This window comes from Atractosteus spatula, chromosome 3 (genome assembly GCF_055471065.1).
Source record: "Atractosteus spatula isolate fAtrSpa1 chromosome 3, fAtrSpa1.hap1, whole genome shotgun sequence".
NCBI lineage: Eukaryota > Metazoa > Chordata > Actinopteri > Semionotiformes > Lepisosteidae > Atractosteus > Atractosteus spatula.
In genome coordinates, this window is record NC_142708.1 from 56969811 (window position 1) to 56989895 (window position 20085).

At 34.7% G+C, this 20085-nt stretch overlaps 1 protein-coding gene across 1 annotated transcript in view; it reads right to left on the bottom strand.

Moving 5' to 3' along the window:
* The window catches only part of prlra (prolactin receptor a), a 35445-nt gene extending 15517 nt beyond the window's left edge, over nt 1-19928 (bottom strand). Inside the window, exons 1-2 of the mRNA XM_088911683.1 lie at nt 19746-19928; nt 923-1030 (exon numbers count right to left, since the gene is read on the bottom strand). Of these exons, the coding sequence (XP_088767809.1) occupies nt 923-989 (67 nt within the window). The 5' untranslated portion in view covers nt 990-1030; nt 19746-19928. The remainder of the gene's footprint in view (nt 1-922; nt 1031-19745) is intronic.
* Nucleotides 19929-20085: the final 157 nt, after the last annotated feature.

Consider the following 20085-nt stretch of genomic DNA (forward strand, 5'->3'; position numbering starts at 1 on the left):
GAAGACAAAACGCAATGTCTTGGGCAGTGAATGCTCCATATATTGGTGCATTCTTATTATTAAAGACTTCAAATCATCTGCAGAGCTCAAAAAGTTCATTTGCCGTACCTGTTCATCTGACATACTGTACAGGATATCGATTTAGCAATCAAAATATTTATGCCTTCTTGTTGCCAGTTAAAATGATTTTACAGGCTGAACTAAGCAATCAAATATCTATAATTTCTTCTCTTACTGAACAAATACTTTGTGTTGAAAAATGCAATTAAGTATAATTCTTAGCAAATATCCAGGGGTTGTTTAAGTGGTTTCACCAACAATATATTTAATTTCCCTTGTTATTAGAAGTACAATGATCTGTATCTCTTATTTTATATTTTCAGTTTTATATCATAAAGAAACAAACAACTATTTGCTCTTAAGGAAGTTGGTGACTTTGAGTCAAAACTGTGCTACAGTACATTATGGTACAACATCAAAGAATGTGTCAGCCCTTCAGTTGTACTATCAGTATTTTATATGACTGTGATGTGCAGTTATGTACTACAGCAGTAATTTATACTTTATTTGAATGAAACACCTTAGAGAGGAAAGTACTACTTTATTGCAAACATTATTTCATTCTTATTAATAATGAAGCATATTCATAATTACAAATAAAACAAATATTAATTTTTTCTTTTAATTACATTTTGCAAAATTAAATGCAAGGATCCTCTACAGTATGATAGTAAAGGCTTGCTTGTGCGTTAGTTCATTGTGCGCCAGTAAGTGTTCATGTTCATAATACTGTACTATTTAAAAAAAACATTATAGCTCATTAATACCTGTTTCTCACAATTACAAATTAACAGACAAAAAAACCCCACTGTTCTACATGCACATTAAGTGTATACACTAAGTACTTCTAAGTGATGCTTACCAGTACTCTTCTGAACTACAATGAAGAGCAAACAGAGAATCAAAGTGGATCCTGAAGTTCTGCACATCTTTCCTCTTCTTTTGAAAGTTCCCCACAATAAAGATTACACTAAAAAAGTGTGAAAGAAAAAAAAACAATTAACATTTACAAAGAGACTAAAACGATGGTGTTAAACACAAAACACAAAGCATAGTAAAAATCACGGAATAAATAATTAAATGTAAAACACATGCCATTTATTTTTATCAATCCAACTGGAGATTCTGAGCCTTTAGTACTGACATATAAGGAGAATTTACTTCTCTTTACACACTCACACTCAACACTCTTGTATAAACAGACATTACCAGATCACAAATATTCAAAAAGCCTTGGAAACCTTCAGTGTTTGCAATAGAAACAAGGCATATTTTAGACAACAACCTTGGTACATGTATAAACAAAACCTCACTTGAAATGGCTTGTTTGTGGTAAATGGAACAACACTTTATTAGTAGATTATTCACAGCTTTTAAAAAAAAACCATTCTATTCTGTGCTTCTTTCGTATTCATATTTCTGGCCCTTACAGAACTGCCTTTGACCATGAAAGATGATCCACAAACAGGCCACACTGTGAAACAAAACATCCAGGAGGATGATCATATATTATGTCTTAGACACATATAATGTTTCTTTGCAAGTCAAATATTTTCTCCAATGAAATAAAGAGGTTAAATAAATGCTGAAATTCAAGCCTAAATTTCCCCTTTACTTTAGAATAGGATATTTTGGTTTTACTTCAGAAGTCTACATGAACAGGCTCAACAACATCTACATGATTCAAGTGGTTTCCCCACAGTGGAAGAACTTGATCATAACTCTTTCAGACTGAACCCACAGTGATGTATATCACTTTATTTTAGAAACAAAGTGTTCCTGTTCCTGTTTAATGTGACCCATCACAACAAGCTGGCTGTGGGCACAGGTTAAAGGCAAAGCCATCATGTGCGGTTGACAATGACTAATGACAGTAAAGAGTAAACAATGACAAATGACATCAAAAAGACCTCATAACATGTGCACTGCATGTCCATTGAAATCCTTGGAGAGAAAAAAAACCCCAAGAAAACTGCATAGGCTGCAGCTTATCATAGATCCTGATGACAAAGTCTCAGGTGGGCTCTACAAATGTTTCCCTTGGCTGAAAAAAAACATTAGTTTTTATTTTTTTTAATATGTTGTGGAATTTATATAAACATTAAACATTAAATAAAACCACTACAACTTAGTTTAAGGTGGTGTAGATAGCCTCATTGCTACATACAGTACAATTAGTCTAAAATTCAAAACCAATATATCCATTATTACAAACGTAAGGCAAATTAAGATGGATGATAATGACTGACATTTACAGGTAAGAATACATTATAAAGGAAAATATATATATTTATGTGGAATTGTTGTGCCTTAACCCATATTTTGTAAAGAGATCTTTTTTATTAAAATATGACTGAAGGGATAAAGATAAAGCAATGCTTACAAGTGTCTACTATGAAAATTAAATATGGCTGTTATTAGCTTTTGCAAATGAGTGTTTGAACAAATATTTAACAGATTTAATATGGAAATTCTCTGTTTGTCCGTTCAACAGTAATATCCCAGATTTAATTTCCACCTTTGTCTTACGTCTTTCTGTTGAATCCTTCCAAGCTAACGGGATTTATATATGAAGGTGGAGGCCAAAAATGAGCACAGGATTAAATTTTTGTGTTGTATATCACCACAAGCTTTGATGTGTCAGTTTCCAAACATTATTGACAGTTTCCTGTGAATCTATATTATCTAGTTCAACACTCTAATGCTATTTAAAAACAGGTACCTTCAGCTGATAAAAAACATCTGCAAAGTACTTAATTGCACAATCTTTTTAGTGTTTTCACTGTAGCCATTCATATCTTGGACCTCACCTTTAACGGACTGCTTATGCCTTAATCTGGAGCAACATTTGTCTCTAGTTACCATATCATTAGACCTTTCTCATGTTTTGTCCGTCTAGTTTCCTATAGTTCCTATAGTTTCTAACTCCAGTGTTTTGTTTTCATATTTGCTCACAAAGGGTACTGTTTCATGATTTGTTTATAATGAAAATGCAGCCGCCAAAGGTTTCAATAACCACAGTAAGCTAGACAATCCACAGCAACAAACAAGGTTTCTGTCAAACTTTTTAAAGATCCCAATCTTTAAGACATGACTGGTCAAACCCTGTAAATATTCTGACAGTGACAGACACTCCTTGTTTTCATCAGACACATCTCAAAGTCTTTCATTAACCAGGCTTACGTCTTTCATTCTGATTTAATACAACATTGATGGTGCAATCAGTTCAGATAAAATATTAACAAATATGTCCTTTCAGAGGCTTCACACATCAGTTCAGACATCACATGCCAACAGAAATCTGAACAGCCTCTACATTCTCCATTCCAACTCCTAAAGAAATCTTCAACAGGTTCAATGGTTTACTAACATTTTTTAACTTCCACTGAACTTTAACTGAAACTTAATCTGTGATGTTGGCTAGCATTATAGATGACGTTCTACCAAGCCCGAAGTACCTGCATGTTCCTACAAACCTGGCAAGTGTGACATGAAACTATTTTGTATGTCAAAAGGATATTTTAATTGTTACAAATGAAAAGCATTTTAAATACACGTACACAAAAATATCATTTTACCCAAACAAGCTATTTTCCAAGAGGAATGATGTATTTCAGGGTGTGTGCTTGTTCTGTGGTTAATACTGTCTTTCACACCCCAGATGTTACATTGTACCAGGATGAAACCGTTATTTCCTTAATGTACCTTTCCAGTACACCTTTCCTTTTTATATGGCTTGTATAGTACATTTCAGAGAATATCTGCATTCTCAGATGTCAGATGCATTTCTCTCATGCTGGTACTAAGGTGGTAGCATTACTGTATGTTGAACTGATTGTGAGGGAATCTCGGCAGGCAATGCTCAGTCCATTGCAGGGCACACACAGAAACAAACACACACACACTCATACCAGGGCCAGTCGCTCTAGAAGCCAATTAACTATTGCTAACTACTGTAAATATGAATGAAAATGGCATGCAATACAGGTAGTACAAAAACGTGTCTGTATTGCTTCATTCTGCAGTAGGTTCAGAACTTTTTGAACTTGTACAAATAGGAGTCAGAAGAATACACTGGTTATTCACATTCCATAACCAATGACTTTTTGTAAAACAGACTATATACAGTATTTGAGATGAAGAACAAACAAGACACATTAAAATCAAAGAGAAAGCAATATTTCTCTTGTGACTGTAGTCACAAGTCCCACATCAACGGGACTGAAGTGGAAAGGGTCAGTAACTTCAAATTCCTTGGCATTCACATCACCGAGGACCTCACATGGTCTCTCAACACCACTTGTCCGATTAAGAAAGCGCAACAGCACCTGTACTTCCTAAGACGGTTGAAGAAGGCTAAGATATGTCCCCAGATCCTCACTAACTTTTACAGATGCACTACAGAAAGCATAATGACAGGTTGCATCACAATGTGGTATGGCAACTGCAGTTTTGCTGACCGCAAAGCCCTACAGCGGGTGGTTAAAACTGCCCAGTCCATCACTGGGGTTGCCCTCCCATCCATACAGGACATTTATGACAGACGGTGCTTGAGGAAAGCTCTAAGGATCATCAAAGACCCCACACACCCCAGCTACAGACTGTTTGACCCTCTACCATCAGGAAAATGGTACCAGAGCATCCGGGCCCGGACTACCAGACTCGGAGACAGTTTTTACCCCAACACTATCAAACTATTAAACTCCCAGCCTCTCTAACCCACGATCTGAACCCTTACAGTGCCTTCTCTCTTTATCATAACTCAAACACACCTCTACCTCACATGTCAAGAAGTTCACTCCCCATAATTTTCTATCCTTTATTCATTCTGTTGATGTATGATTCCGCACAACTGATGTTGTTTTGCATATCACCTGTTTCCTGTTGTTGTTTTGCACATTATCTGTTGTTGTGTTACATATTGCCTGTTGATGCTTTGCACATTGCCTGTTGTCTCTGTCTTTCTTTCTTATACAATTGTATTGTTGTTTTTTTGTACTACTTACCATCTGAGAGCTAGCTAAATAGCATTTCATTATACCATATATAATGAGTATAATGACAATAAACTTGAACTTGAATAACACCACAGATTAAAATAGCTTCTCTTCCAGCTGGAATACACTGAACATCTGATTACATAACAGATTATGACATTACAGACACATTCAGAAGGACTGTTTTGTCCAAATCTGTCTTTAGATTACTCACAATCTGCATTTCCAACGTCCTGAGGTCTGGAATCCTTTATCGCACCTTCACAATCTGAACAGCTTATAATTTAAAGGTCTGCAGTTTAGTCACTTACATTGGTTTTATATTAATCAGAAATTTTTCTAACAATTTACATATTATTTTTTCTATTGTTAATTTTTATTTTTTTTATTTGACATGAATAAATGGTACTTTTAATACCCCATAAAACCAGAAACTGAAAAGTAAACTCCAACAAGGGTTACCATTGCTTAAAATACTATTTACAGTATATACATATATTTAATTATTGCCACATCATTTCAATTCCTGATGTGAATATTAACTCCCTTCACAGTAAAATACAGGTCTATTTAAGTTAATAAGCATTATTAAGTTAAAGGTAATAAATTTTAAAAGATAAAATGGAAAAAAATCAAGCTAATTTACAGTTTGAATAAAATGCCTTTTTGTTTCTTTGTAGTGCATAGAAGAAGGACTTCAATTAAACCAAATGCAGAAAAAAAGAATCTACAGATAAGAAGAATTCTATCCAATTAATTGCAAACCAGTAAAATGATCTAACATTTTAACTCAGTTTTCCATGTACTTGCATTAGGTTTATTAAAAAATTATTCTTTGTGAAATACTCTGGCTTGTTTGACCTCAAGCATTTCTCAGTTGAATGAACACATCATAATGGTGATCAAAACCCAGAGTGGAATTAACAATTAATACAGGGGGTGTTATAATAATAGCTAACGAAATAATCTCAGTTTCCCTCTGCCTAACACATAATAATACCTTTTATGAAGATGTACTGCAGACAACTGATAATGTACATAATCCTGTCTTCCTACAACAAATACAGTGTTATGTGTTAAGGATTCACATTTTATTATGACAAAAAGTGCAGCATAATTAAGAAAATCTGATAATTTTAATGAATGGCACCTAATCTGAAATTACCTTTCACAGTATGTTTCACATCATGAGTAAGTAGTGTTTTTGCTTAGGAATATGATTTGTTCTTTTAAAAAAAGCTCTGGCTGTGCTTGTGACATATATGGTAATGCATCTTAAAATTTAACTGACAATTTAATATTTACCATTGCTGCCATTTACTGATTTTGTATACATTAGTAAAAACACCAAGCCCCAATGATCACTTTATAAAAAATAAAATTAATTATTATTAAAATAATTATTAAAATCATCTGAAGTTCATAGGGGTGACAAGGAGTTACTGAGCACTTTAGGGTACTTTATAATTCTCTGTGTAATCCTCTCCCTTAAAAACTACATTTTTAAGGTAGTAAGTAGCAGAGAATGTTATTAAATCAGAACCACTCTTTCATGTTATTATTTGGACCATTTTATGACCAGTCATGGCTGGACAGCCTTTTCATTTCATGATGACTTTTGACCTTAATCAAATAAATATACAAACTCTTTACAGACTTACAAGGATTTTAATTTTATTCATCTACTTCTCGATTAAAATGTTTTTAAAACACTGGAAAACCTTCTGGATTGGTATTTCCAGCTGTGACTAAGGACACCCATGCTAGAGTCAAGCAGGCACCTGGACAAACAAAATCTACAGGTTCTAGCAAGCATGTATAGTACTTTCAACAAGGACATTTTCTGGAAATCTAGGATCCATTTCAGGTTTCTGATCACTGCACCTGTTTAGATCACTGAACAGATAGCAGAATTAACAGGGAGGTACACTAGATCAGGCTGTAAGCATCTGACATTGTTCTTGCAATCACAAAAGGTCAGAAAAAAATTAAAAACATTTGTTATGATCCACTGTACAGTACCATTAACGCTCAATACTACAATAAAAAAACTCAATTTTAATTGATTATCTGTTGGTACAACAATATCAGAACCATAACTGGTGCTTTTCTGTGGTCCTTTGATTTAGACAAGGGTGCTGATCTGATCATTGGTATTAGAGATAAAGTGAAGGACTGCGACACTCCTGAGTATGACCAGCTGATGTAATGCTGTTCGCCTGAGCTGTTAAGATGAGAAAGTGCAAGTGACGGTGACGGTTTGCATCAACATGACAGTGGGTCAACACCAGCCCTTCACCCACTCACTACTCACAGTCTATTTATGTTGGCCTCTGATACTTAATTCCGTATTAAAACAAAACTAAATGCATATGAAATAATCAGATGTTTGGGATCTTTCATGCAAAGGGACAGACATTGTCTAGAAGTATCATTATTTCAAAAGCACATAGGAACAAAGGAAACCAACACTAACTTCTTTTCATTAAACAAAGATCATTATCACAAAAGGTTAACCTCCACCTGCAATTTCAGTCTGACAAATGAAAACTGATTCCATTAGGTTTGCATGTTTGTTGTTTTTTGTCGCTTTCTTATCCTGTGAATTATGAACATCTACTGTACCCTGCAGGTACATGAATGTCATTAGAAGAAAATAAAGAATTTCACTCTGACATTACAGAGCAGGCTACAAGAAAATTAAAGACCTTAAATCTCAAATTGTGTCCAGTTAACACAAGCACTTAGTTATGCTATCAGCGAAACTGTATTCTTACATCACATTATGCAGAATGTGCTTCTTTCAGAGCACAGCATGGGTTCAAGACCACTTTCATTAAATCATACTAAAAGTCCACCTACGGTATGACGGTTTCTGTTTGCACTAAGCACAGGCAATATTAATATTGTGGCATTTCAGTCTGTATCTACAAGATTTGAAAAATGTATTACAAGCACGATTTTGTTTTACCTCAAATATCCTGACATATCTATTTTATAAGTAGTTGAACTCTTTACATCTGGAGTACACAAAAGTCTGTATACCACGAGGAAGTGTGAACATTTGTACACATGCTATGCTCGTTGTTCTGTTAATCCAGATAAAAGCCAGACTGTCGTGCATGAATATAATGCACATTTTTGTACCCCATTAATACTTAGAATCAGCTACAAGCACAGATCATGTTGCAGTGGCTAGTATTAAAATAAATACAGTTACTGTAGGTGGTACTGTAAGTACTGGTGGTTCACTTTTAAAATTAAACTATTGATAAAGATTAAATACATAAAATAATTGTATGTAGTTTTTTGGGACAGTTTTGACTATTAAAATACCACAACCATTTATGCGTTAAAAGTGGAATTAAGGGTAAACTAGTGGAATTAAACTAATTATGTTTCTTCCACTCACTAACTACTGCTGCCCTCATCAAACAGCTGAGCTACACTAATTAGTGAAAAAATTACTACTCTACAGCATCTGCTGGGACTACACTCTTAGTCTGAGATCATGAAAAATATAAAAATAATGTGCATGGTTTACTTAGTCGTAACACTAAATAAATGAAAAATTAAAAATAACGAATATGCGCTTTCAAAAACCGAGGAAACACATCACCATAAACAACATTTCTGTTGTGTTTATTGATTCAAATTGATCAATTCCAGTATTCAAATAACAATTCTAGCAAGAAATCTATAAAGCATTTTTGAGTTTACTAATATAAATCATACCTGTGTGTATTACTGGAAGGTGGAATAACACTCTAATCAATGACAGTATTGCTGATTACTCAAGTTTTATAACCACTTCTTCCAATTCAGGGTCACTGGGGAGCAGAAGCCTATCCTAGCAAAGCTATGGGCGCAAGGCAGGACACACCCTAGACGCCAATCCACTGCAGGGCACATACAGGCACAAACAAACACACACACTCTCACCAAGGCCAGTTTTCCCAGAAGCCTGTAAACCCTTCAGTATGTCTTTGGAATGTGGGAGAAAACCAGAGCACCTGGAGGAAACCCACACAAACAAGGAGAGAACAAACAAACGTTATGCTGATAGCACCCCAGAAACTGAACCCAGGGGCCTGGCGCTAGGAGGCAGCAAAGCTAACTACTGTGCCACCATACCGCCCGTAATTTATATCATTATTAGTAAATTTGTTCTTACCATTGCCCACTGAAAATAGTAATAAGTAAGGAAATGCTATCTCAGTATAATCTGACATGAAGTCGTTTGATAATTAATGAGCTTTGTAGATCAGGAAGTGTATAGAAAAGCCTTCATTAGATAATTAATAATTAAGTAGCTGGGAGTTGATGCACTGAAGAACATTATCCCTCTGGCTCCCTGGCCCTGGAATATCTCACCTGGAAGGATTTTACAAGAACAGAAAGACAAGAAACAATAGAAAAACATGGTGGCTGCTGTCTCTTCTATCCCACCTCTGAAACCTAAAGAAAATATGCGTTTTGATTCAGTTTAAAAAAACAAACCAAACCTGAGAGTTTTGTTTAAACAAATTCTTAATGCTTGTGGAATTCTTGAAAATGACATTTTGTGCACAAAAACAATGTCATATAGTTAACTAACAGGAGTCATCACCTTCTTCCCTTGGCTTGTAACATTTTATTGCATAACTGATTTGCATTATATTGCTTTATTGATTTACAATTTAAAAGGGAAATTGTCACCTTTCCTACAGATGCAGACTTTTCCAGAAAGCCTGTATTTAAAAACATCTTAATCCATCAGGCTCTCCCAGGTTTCCCATCAATCTTAAATTGTTTTAAAAGGCAGAACACTTATAGACACTGTAAGAGACTGCAGAGATCAAATTTTCAAAATACTGTGGTCTAAAAATGTTTACTGTCTTTCCTGACCACAAAGAAAATCTAAAATTTGGACTCAGTTTGACATTGAGGAAAACAGTTTAAATCAGGGATGGCATTAAAATATCTAGGAAGATTTTATCATTGTAAATCTAATTTCTGAAGGCAGGTTCAGACATCAGAATGAAAAAAGAAAGCAACCTAGTGGGACACACAAATTAGGCTTTAAGACTGAAAATGAAAACTGGCTAGTAGTTCTTATGTCATCCAATAGTATTTGGACCACATTCTTGCCTTTAAGTATTTTTTACCATGAATAAAATTAAGGTAAAATAAAATAGAAACTATTTCACAAACTGCATATTCTTCAGGATGTAGCAGTTAATCTCGTCAGTATTTTTGAGTAGATTCTTTAATCTATAATTGACTAAAAATGAAACACTTTCAGATATGCAGGTACAAATTCATTACAGATATTGTAACGTATGTGTGATATTGTTTATTTTCCTTGCAAAACCTACTTGATTCTTATTTACTTGTTGGTGACAGAACCTGTTCTGAAGACCCTGACCTTCATGGCAGGAACTGTGAGAACATAGAGCCACTGTAAAATGACAGAACGCTGTAACATTATCCTTTGGTTACAGACAACTCAGGTTCTGCTTTCACAGGTTGTGACATCATTTAACGCACAAGCAATGAATTATTTAGACAATATGGCTGTATGGTGCTCTTTCTGCTCGATATTTAATGCCTTAGATTGGTTGTGAGGTGTGAAACGAAACAAAGCACCACATATTCTACAACCACTGTAAACCACTGGCTTCAAAGTCTACAGTTTCTTAACTAGCAGCACCACTGAACCTGTTGACCTGCGTACAGTACATAGCCTGCTTATTCTTGCTTCAAGTCAAATTTAATTAACCAGACATCTGTGTACATTTGGCAAAAAAGCAGTTTAATATACTGACGTTGTTTGACTCCTCCTACCAAAAAAAACCAAATTCACCTTTTGTCCTTAAAACTATTTATTTCAATTGTGCAATATTCACACATTTGTCCACATTACAAAACTATCTACCACTAAAATACCTGAGGATAATTTATTAAATGCACATTATTCCATATATTAATTATTGCCATTATAAAATATTTCTAGATTGTTTATTGTCATTCCTTAACAATACAAAATATCAAAAAATGTCTTAAAAAATGTAGTAACAGGACAATGCTTTATTGGCTAGACTACAGAGACTCACATACTGAAGTCTGAGTACAAGGTGAAATTTATACCAGTTATCAGACTTATGATTACAGACATTTGTGGTGAGTGATATATCTCTCCCAGATTTTGACAAGTAGTGTGCACTTATCTCATGGGAGCTAATCTCTGTAATAAGGTAAACACTCAACACAATGTCAATGGTGCTAGATGCTGATATCATTGGAATACAGGAAGCTCAGATATTTACAACTGTGGTTTTGTTGGGGATCTTCGATTTCAGCATTTATTTTCAATTTAAATGACCATAAGGTAATTAAAAACACTAAAGTTTTTGCTAATTACAAAAAAAAGAGAGTTACAGTATGTACATATCCCTCGGTCCTGCAGTTTCACAGTTTGGCCTCAGGTTGATTTATTAGTGTTGTGGCTCTATTTTTGCCTCTGGTTAAATAAGGTTATATTTTAAAGTATTTCAATATTCTTCTCTGCAGAATAAATCAAGACATACAAAGTCTACAGCAATCAAAAGTACAATGTTTAAAACCATCATACTTATTCACTAACAAAATAACATTTTAAAGTCAGGGGGCAGCCAAATACTTTTCACTAAAATTAATTAATACTGTTAAAAGGTAGATAAGTTCCTGGAAAAAAAAAACTGTCTAAAGTAAACTTCCAAAACCTAATTCCAACTGCTCTCAAAAGGCTATGTGTTGACTTTGTGTTAAATTGTCCAGATTATTTGGACATTCTGATGGATTATGACTGGTTAATATAAAATATTATCGCAGTTCCACAATTTCCCATATTGCTGCCATTTGTTTAGCAGATTGTTGAAAACGACGATCGTATTTTGTTCTCATCAGATTAATTTTAATGTAAATATACTGGGAGTGACAGTGACTTTATCAATATTAGGTTCTAATTGGATGTTAAAGAAACATGTACCATTTTAGCACATTACCCCATATTTTGCTCTTTCTTACAAGTTGCATGTGCTCACACCCTCATTTTCTCTCTAACATGCACACAAATACACAGACATATATTCATAAGGCCTGGACCAAATTATTGTGGTAGGAATCAGTCCTACCAAAAGGTCATGAAGTTGCAAACATAACCAAAATGTGTTGTGATTGAAAATGTGCCAAGTGACACCACAATCCAGCATGGTCTTAATCATTTACTGGGAATAATAATCTTTTTAGAAATCACTCGGCATATGCAAAACACTGTCTAACACATTAACTGCAACAATAATTTCCATATTTAATCACATTTACTGTGGATTCTGATCTCAGCATTGATCTACATCAATCTACATTTCATTTATTGATCTGCAATATCCTATGGTATACTTTATGACAAAAATAAACACAAACAGGGCAATAAAATGCAAATCAATTTCAAAATCAAATGAACCATCCGATTTTGAACCAAAAATCGTTTATCGCAGTGCATTTAGGAATTATATCATTCTAGCCCTTGTATATGGTTTTGTGTACAAAGATAAATGTTTTCTACATTTACATAAATAAAATGACACTTTTTAAGCTAAATATGTCCTGAAATATAGCGGAAATGATTCTAGAACTTAGTTAAGGGAAAAGTCATCTGTTAGTTGTTTTGATACTTTAGTAACCAGCCTCTGGACTATTGACAATGCAATTAACTCAATTGTGCGGCTGAACTCAAATGATGAGTAGAGCTAACTCCTGCAATTTACATATACAGTTTATTGTCAAATCAGAGGTCTACACTCAGTGTTTTATAATGGGTATAACTGCATAGGCATGGTTCACCAAATATATGCTACTATTGAGGATACCAAAACAAAAATAATAGATCAAAATATAATATATGTCCCAAACAGACAGCTTTTTCCAATGGAATGAAAAGCTCATTTTCATTGAAAAGAGGCATGTTTTAAGAGGCATGTTTTATGTGTGTCATCCAGATTACCTGTGCATCTGATGAAACAGGAATAAAACCATCACATAGGAAAATAAGTTATGGATTGGATAATGTGTCTTATTTAAAAAATCGAATAATGTTATTGTGTAATCTTATTAGCATTTCAGTTATCTTTGCCATAATGAATTGGTGTGGTCCAGAGAGAAATCTGTAGTCTTTTGGTTAATCAACAATAACCTTTTGGCATTTGATGCGGAATTAATTTCTAAATCACCATACATTTTAAAGAATGAGACTCGTGTATTATCCTATGCACATCCTATTTTATCATTCATGTTATAATGGACGACATTTCTAAATGTATTATGATATTCATCCCAACAGTTGTTGGTCTAACTTTCTAGAAATGCATCTCAATGAAGAGATTATATAAAACATTACAGAACCTCCCTCAAAGCTGCAAGGATTTTTACACTCCAAGTTTACAGAATCATAGACATTTTTTGTACTTGCTCAGTCAAAACTATGCATGTTTGTGTTCTTTAACCACTCTACTGATCTGATTAGTAAAACTCACTTACACTACATGTCCATGTAGTGTACATACAGTACAACCACACATTCCAATGCATTCATATTTGCCCCAACTTAAAAAGACATTTTAAAATGCAGTCTCCCGTAATACAAGTTCTGAAGAAAACTGTTAAGTGAGAAGTAGTCAAGCAGATTTATTCAGGCAAAAACTGAACTTTATAAAAACATTAATTCTCACATGGAAATGACAATTTAAGTCCTGGGTAATTCAGAGTCCCATGTACAGGTTTCCACATACTATAAAATGTTAAAATTGCCTAACTTTTACGCAATCATAAGATCTGTTAAAATTACTTTTCTTTAAAAAGCTTCCAGTCTAAGGTGGTATACACAGCACTCTTTTCCTGTTATAGACTGTAAAGAGCTTCTGTTTTCTTTTCACCATTTTCACAGAATGTTCCAGTACAATGTCTGAATCCTTCATTTTTCCTTTTCTGCCTGTATAACTTAAAACTTTATATTTCAATAACTCTCACACAGACGTGCAAACATAAACATAACGTATATGAATATCAATAGTAATTGAGAATCTTTAATCATTCAGAGAAACCTTTTCAGCTTCCACTGTGCAAAATGAGATCTCTGCCCTCATGCTGGGCTCTTTTAAAAAAAACCTGTTAAACAAGTTACACACTTCAAGGCTGAATTATTTTACAGTAGTCTTTCTCATGGCAGTGTCCTTGTACAGAACATTTAGGTCAATACATATATTATTGTATTTTTCCTTTCTTCAGAAATAGCCCTTTTCCAGATTTAAAATGAAAGCACTTAGACCATTTAGAGAAGAGCAGATTTTCAATGTCTTTTTGTTGTAGTTTTAAGATACTTATAACTATGATCCATAAATTATGATTTCATCTTACTGGCTAAATTCCACTCTGGGCTTGGACAGACTGGCCTACCCAATTTCCCCCTTAATTCAGCTGAAGAAACAATTCTCCCTTCTGTACCTTATCTGCTCTGTAGTGGCTGTTGTGCATCAACCAGATGGACTTCAGTGATGAACATAGGGGGCCACACGTACTGTATATTTAAATGATTTCGGATATTTTGGAATAAAAAGGGCTATGTGAGTTCATTTTACAAATGAATCAGTCTCAAAAACCCACACTTCAAGTTAGCTCATAACACAGGTCTCCTGACTCCATTGACCTTGACCTCCAGTTCTGACTCATGAGAGACAGAAAGCCCTCTGGAAATGTAAGAGAGGGAGGTCAACCAGCCTGAGCTGCAAACTACTTGTTGGTTCATGTATAATTTAAAACCTGCTTCAGAATGAAAACTCAAATCAAATGCAAACACTGAGATGAAAATAATGATTATTAATGGATATGACGGTTTTAACACCTTAACTGCACAGACATATACTGTATATTTCACTCCTCGACTCTAAAGTCACTCTTTCCGATTGGCTCCAAAAATTATTCAACAAAGTACCAAAACGACTTACAATTCCACAGGCGTTATTAACTGAATGAGTGGTGCAGTTATAGAAGCTTGAGTAACTCCACAGTTAAACCCTGTAGTTGGCTCAAATACAAATGCAGTTTATTACCTGAGATTTCCTGAAGGTCATTCAGAATTGTCCTTACATTAGAAAAGCCAAAGAGCAGATGTCAAGAACATACAGCAAGAGTTAACGCTGTTGTGTGAGGACATTATACAGAATTTCCTTAAATGTGAACAATGAAAAAATAAATAAATCTGATTTCTGTCAAAACAAAATCTCAAACTACAATAATTCACTGTTAACAATTTCATTTAGCCTTTTTTTACTGATCAAATGTGTCATTTTACTATACTAATTTCTTAGATTTTGTAGAAAGTTAATGAATTATATTCATAGCTATTCATACTAAATTATTGTATATTAGTCATTCATACTATATATCTCTATGCTATTAGAGCTATGAAAACTTAGGCCTACAATGGCTGTTAAACTAAAACACATACATACATAAGTACATACAATGTACATACGACTGAAAATATTAATATACTCAACAGTGAAACCATTAAAGATAATTTTAAACCAATTTGTCAATGGGACGTCTTAGCATACCTTGTTAATACAGTGCATTAAAGTTTAAAAATATTTTTAGTACCATTATGACAAAAACAGTTATATTATCTTCAATTCTATTGTACATAAAGAGAGCCATCAGATATACTGTAATATCTGGTCCTAACATATCACACTTTCAAAGCTCAGACTAGACCTTACAAGGTCAAAATAATATCACATGAGAAGTAAAGTGCCTTTCAGTATCTGCATAGGTACAGTTCAGGCAACTACACAGAAACACTAAAGTCCTCCGTTCCATCACAATATTCCTAATGGATGAAACATTTCCTAATTTGAGCTTGCACTCTTCTGTATCAAAAATAATTTGTTACTGTTTTTGTCAAGAAAGCTCAGACTTAGATTTCTATAATAGTTTGTTTTGTCTGCAGAGTAGTGACACAATGGAATAAGTGTGATTACTAAAGAGCTACTGTGCACCAATGAAAGCATTCACTTCTGTTGACACCCATACATAGTCCAAAAGGTATCATGTAGCTCTGAGAGCAGCAGACAGGTCAATGTTTTACAACCACTCCATGATTTAAAGGTAAGGTATCTTTAGTATAGTATAACCCATGTCAGAGTTGTATGCCTGTTTCATTCCGTACCGAAACCCCACGGACGTTACAGTACATAAATATTTTTTAGGCTTCTGTTTTTTCTTTTCACAAAATTGTCGCAGGCGTCATGGTGGACCAGGGGACAGCAATGCTACCTCACAGCACTGGGGCCCTGGGTTCAATTCCAGACACTAGGAATCTGTGTAGAGTTTGTATGTTCTCCTCATGTTTGCGTGGGCTTCCTCTGGGTGCTCTGGCTTCCTCTCACAGCCCAAAGACATAAATTGTCTTCTGAGAAGCCTGGGCCTGGTGTGACAGTGAGTCTATGCTTGTGTCTGCATTTGCCCTGCAAAGGACTGGTGTCCTGTCTAGGGTGTATCCTGCCCTGCACCCATTGCCCATTGCTTGCCTGGGATAGTCTCTGGCTCCCCTGGAGCCCGAGTTGTAGATTCCATACTGTGTTATTTAATGGTACTAAGAAAACAGTGAATGGAACAAATATACTTCACGTAACAAACGTTACGTGACTGATGGCTGAAATTACAGTATTCCATTAACTAATGACTTACTACAGGGAGGCCATCACATTATATCATAGTAGCTGTACTTATTTTCTCTTTAAGAGCACAAATACTCTTTTTGGGGACAATGCAAATGAAGCCTTGTACATCTGTTTTAGGCAACCCTTTCTTCATAATGTATGATAATAAAGACAGGAATAAATATTCTATTTATTTATTACACACGCATACATAGTGTTTCATAAGTCAAATGTGTGAATTCTGTCCTTTTTAAAAAAAACTGAATGCTATAATGCATTTTTTTAAACAAATGGGATACTGCTCAGCATTATGAAAATGCCAAAATAAAGGAATTAAGTGAAGAGGAAAAAACAAGTTTCTTTCCTAGGGGATCTCCCAGGTTACAAGGGCAAAGCTGATTAAGTGCTCTAGATGCACAGCCCAGACTGCTGTAAAAAGGTTTAAAGAGTACAAATCCCATACATTAGAAAGAAACAATGCCTCCCTAGTGAGAGGGCACACACATATACAGTGGATTAATTGCATGTTGTTGGTATCACTGAAACATATTCTTTAGAAAGTCAGTATGGAGTTTGCATGGGCTAAAGTCTACTAACAGGGGATGTCTCCCTGTTTAAAAATAAACAACAAAAATGAAGCATAAATAACCTATACATCTTCTCACCACTTGAGAATGAATTACTTTCATCTGTTTCATTCACCATTTATTTCATTCATGATACAGTAAATATTCAGAAGAAGAAATAACAAGATATTGTTACCTGGAGAGAAGCAACAATGACAAGAGACTGGAAGCAGAGACAGTGTACAACACAGGAAAAACATACCCGTAAAACAGGGAAGATGGCTCAACAAATGCAATCTGCCAAATGAAAAACATTCAGCCAGTACCAAAAATATCTAACAAATTATTGTTAACATCAACAAGCACCAAAAAATATCTATTAAATTAATCATTTTCTACATAATTTATCTGTAAAAAAGTTGACAGATGCAGTTAAACGGTCAATAGCAGAACTACTATAAACATGCAGCCCTTCCAATTCTCTCCACTACAACACTGATACAATCAGCAGTGTAACTGCTAAACCGATTCTGCTAATTATTCATTAAATAATTACAGAACTATATCTTCTAATATGCAGCAACAGAGTAGATTTAATGCGCAGACTAGCCAGGGTGTGTTGCATTGTACTGCATAACTCTTGCACATCATTTCCTGCAAATACTGTATAAATGTAAGTAATTTCATGACATACGTCCACCTGTTTAATTCTGTAATAGTTCTAGGCCAGTAAAATGACATACATCACTCACTGGGAGAAACAAGGCCTGCCTTATAAAGTAAATTTATAAGTGAGCAGAACAAAATGTACACTTTGGTGCTGAATATTTCAAGAAATTCTTCCTCAAATTAATGTCACAAGGACATCACATCAGGTATCTTATACTGTACATGTCTCTACTTAGCAGAAACACTTTTTAAATATAAAGTGCTGGAAGAATTAGCCACGCTTTAAACTTTGTATTTTTTTTTCTGACAGTATACAAGCACACTTCAAAAACTTCAAATCAATTCAACTGCAAAATATTTCCTTCACATTATAGGCAGCCTTGCCAAAAACAGCCACATGTAATGTTAATAAACTTCATTTTAGACTATTATGAATATCACATTCTCAGGCAGAGAAAATTAAGAGCAATGGGATATTAATGAAAACACTGTTTCCACCTTATTATTAAGCCTGGTGGCATAGCTATGATAAAGTTCCTAATAAACTGCACATCATTACTGCATAATATGTACAGTTTTATAAGGTTAATATGTAGCTGCATACAAGGAAGGAACGCTACATTTACTCAAGGATAAATACATTAAAACTTTCAGGAAAGGAGAAGTGGTGAAAGTTTATTATAGGTTTCCAAGAAATTTATTACACTCTTCAATGAAATGTACATTCATGTGTGATGTATAAAGACACAGCACTACTCAAAGAAAGGAGGACTGAAATTTTTTAGTGTTTTAAAACTGAATCTTTTCGATAACATAATTCTGATGGTGGATATAATAATAATACACAACAGATAAAATGAGGAGTGATTTTATTTGTAGTTAACTGCGAAATTCCCCATCAGAGAGCCTTTTTTAGAACCAGACTAAACCAAAATAGGGCAGACCTCTCCGTTTTTTTCTGCATGATGAAATGAATATTAATCATAAATAAATAATAACAAAAAGCAACAACAACAAAACCTACATCATCTGCAAACAACAAAATAAAAGAGGTGAGTACCATATAAGGTGTAACTCGATAAAACACTTCCTGCTTTGGAAGACAGGTAAGTTAATGTGAAGGTCATAACGTTCAAATGTCGCTCCTTAAAAAAAACCCTAACTTGTTTCTAGATATTTGGAGAACTCCGTCTTCAAACAGATACCTACACTATTAAGCCCTTAGGAGATTAAAACTGTCAGTTTGATGAACTACTGGTAGATCTACTACTTGTCTTGGAAACAATCGTATTAATGAAAAGCGTATTAGCATAAACATACCAGTTTTAGTTTCCATAAAACACATTTTAGTAATGGATGTATGCTAACATCATGACAACAAAAACTATTTAAGAGAACTGCCTTAAAAATGTTCAGCACTGTGTAATTTTATGTTTACTTTTCCCATATAGTACTCAACCACATCTTGAATGCGTGCAAAGTCATCTCCATCTCCAGCAGTCGTGAAGACAACTAGGAAGATAATAAGCTTGGCTAAAGCTTAGTTTATGCTGGCATAAACAAAAACAAAACCTCAGTCAGAAGTAAATATAATTTTCAAACATCCGCTTAGAATATCTACACACTGCTAACTGGTGACACTATTAATTGCCTGAGAAGTTTCCATTCATATGGCAAACAAAATCAAATAAAAACAAGCACCCTACAGACACACTCACCTGTCTTTCACACGGGGCATCAATATAATCCCGGTGAGTGTTTAAATTACCTCCCCTACCATACTTGCCTGAATCACACAAAAAGGCAAGGCATTAGAAGGCTATCTATAGCTTGGTAATTCCAATGGAAACTGGACTGTCTCGCTGCTGCTCCTTTACTCGATCTCCAGTCACACACTGAGCGACTCCCAGGTCAGGTCCCAGCCCCCGCACAGCTTCTGGTGCGGGAGGAGTCGGTGAAGCCACAAACCCAGTGAACCACTCCTCTTTCATCACTCCACCCTCCGGCTTTCAGAAAGCTTTTCAAATCCAGGGCAGCAAGCTGCAGTATGCCGTTGCT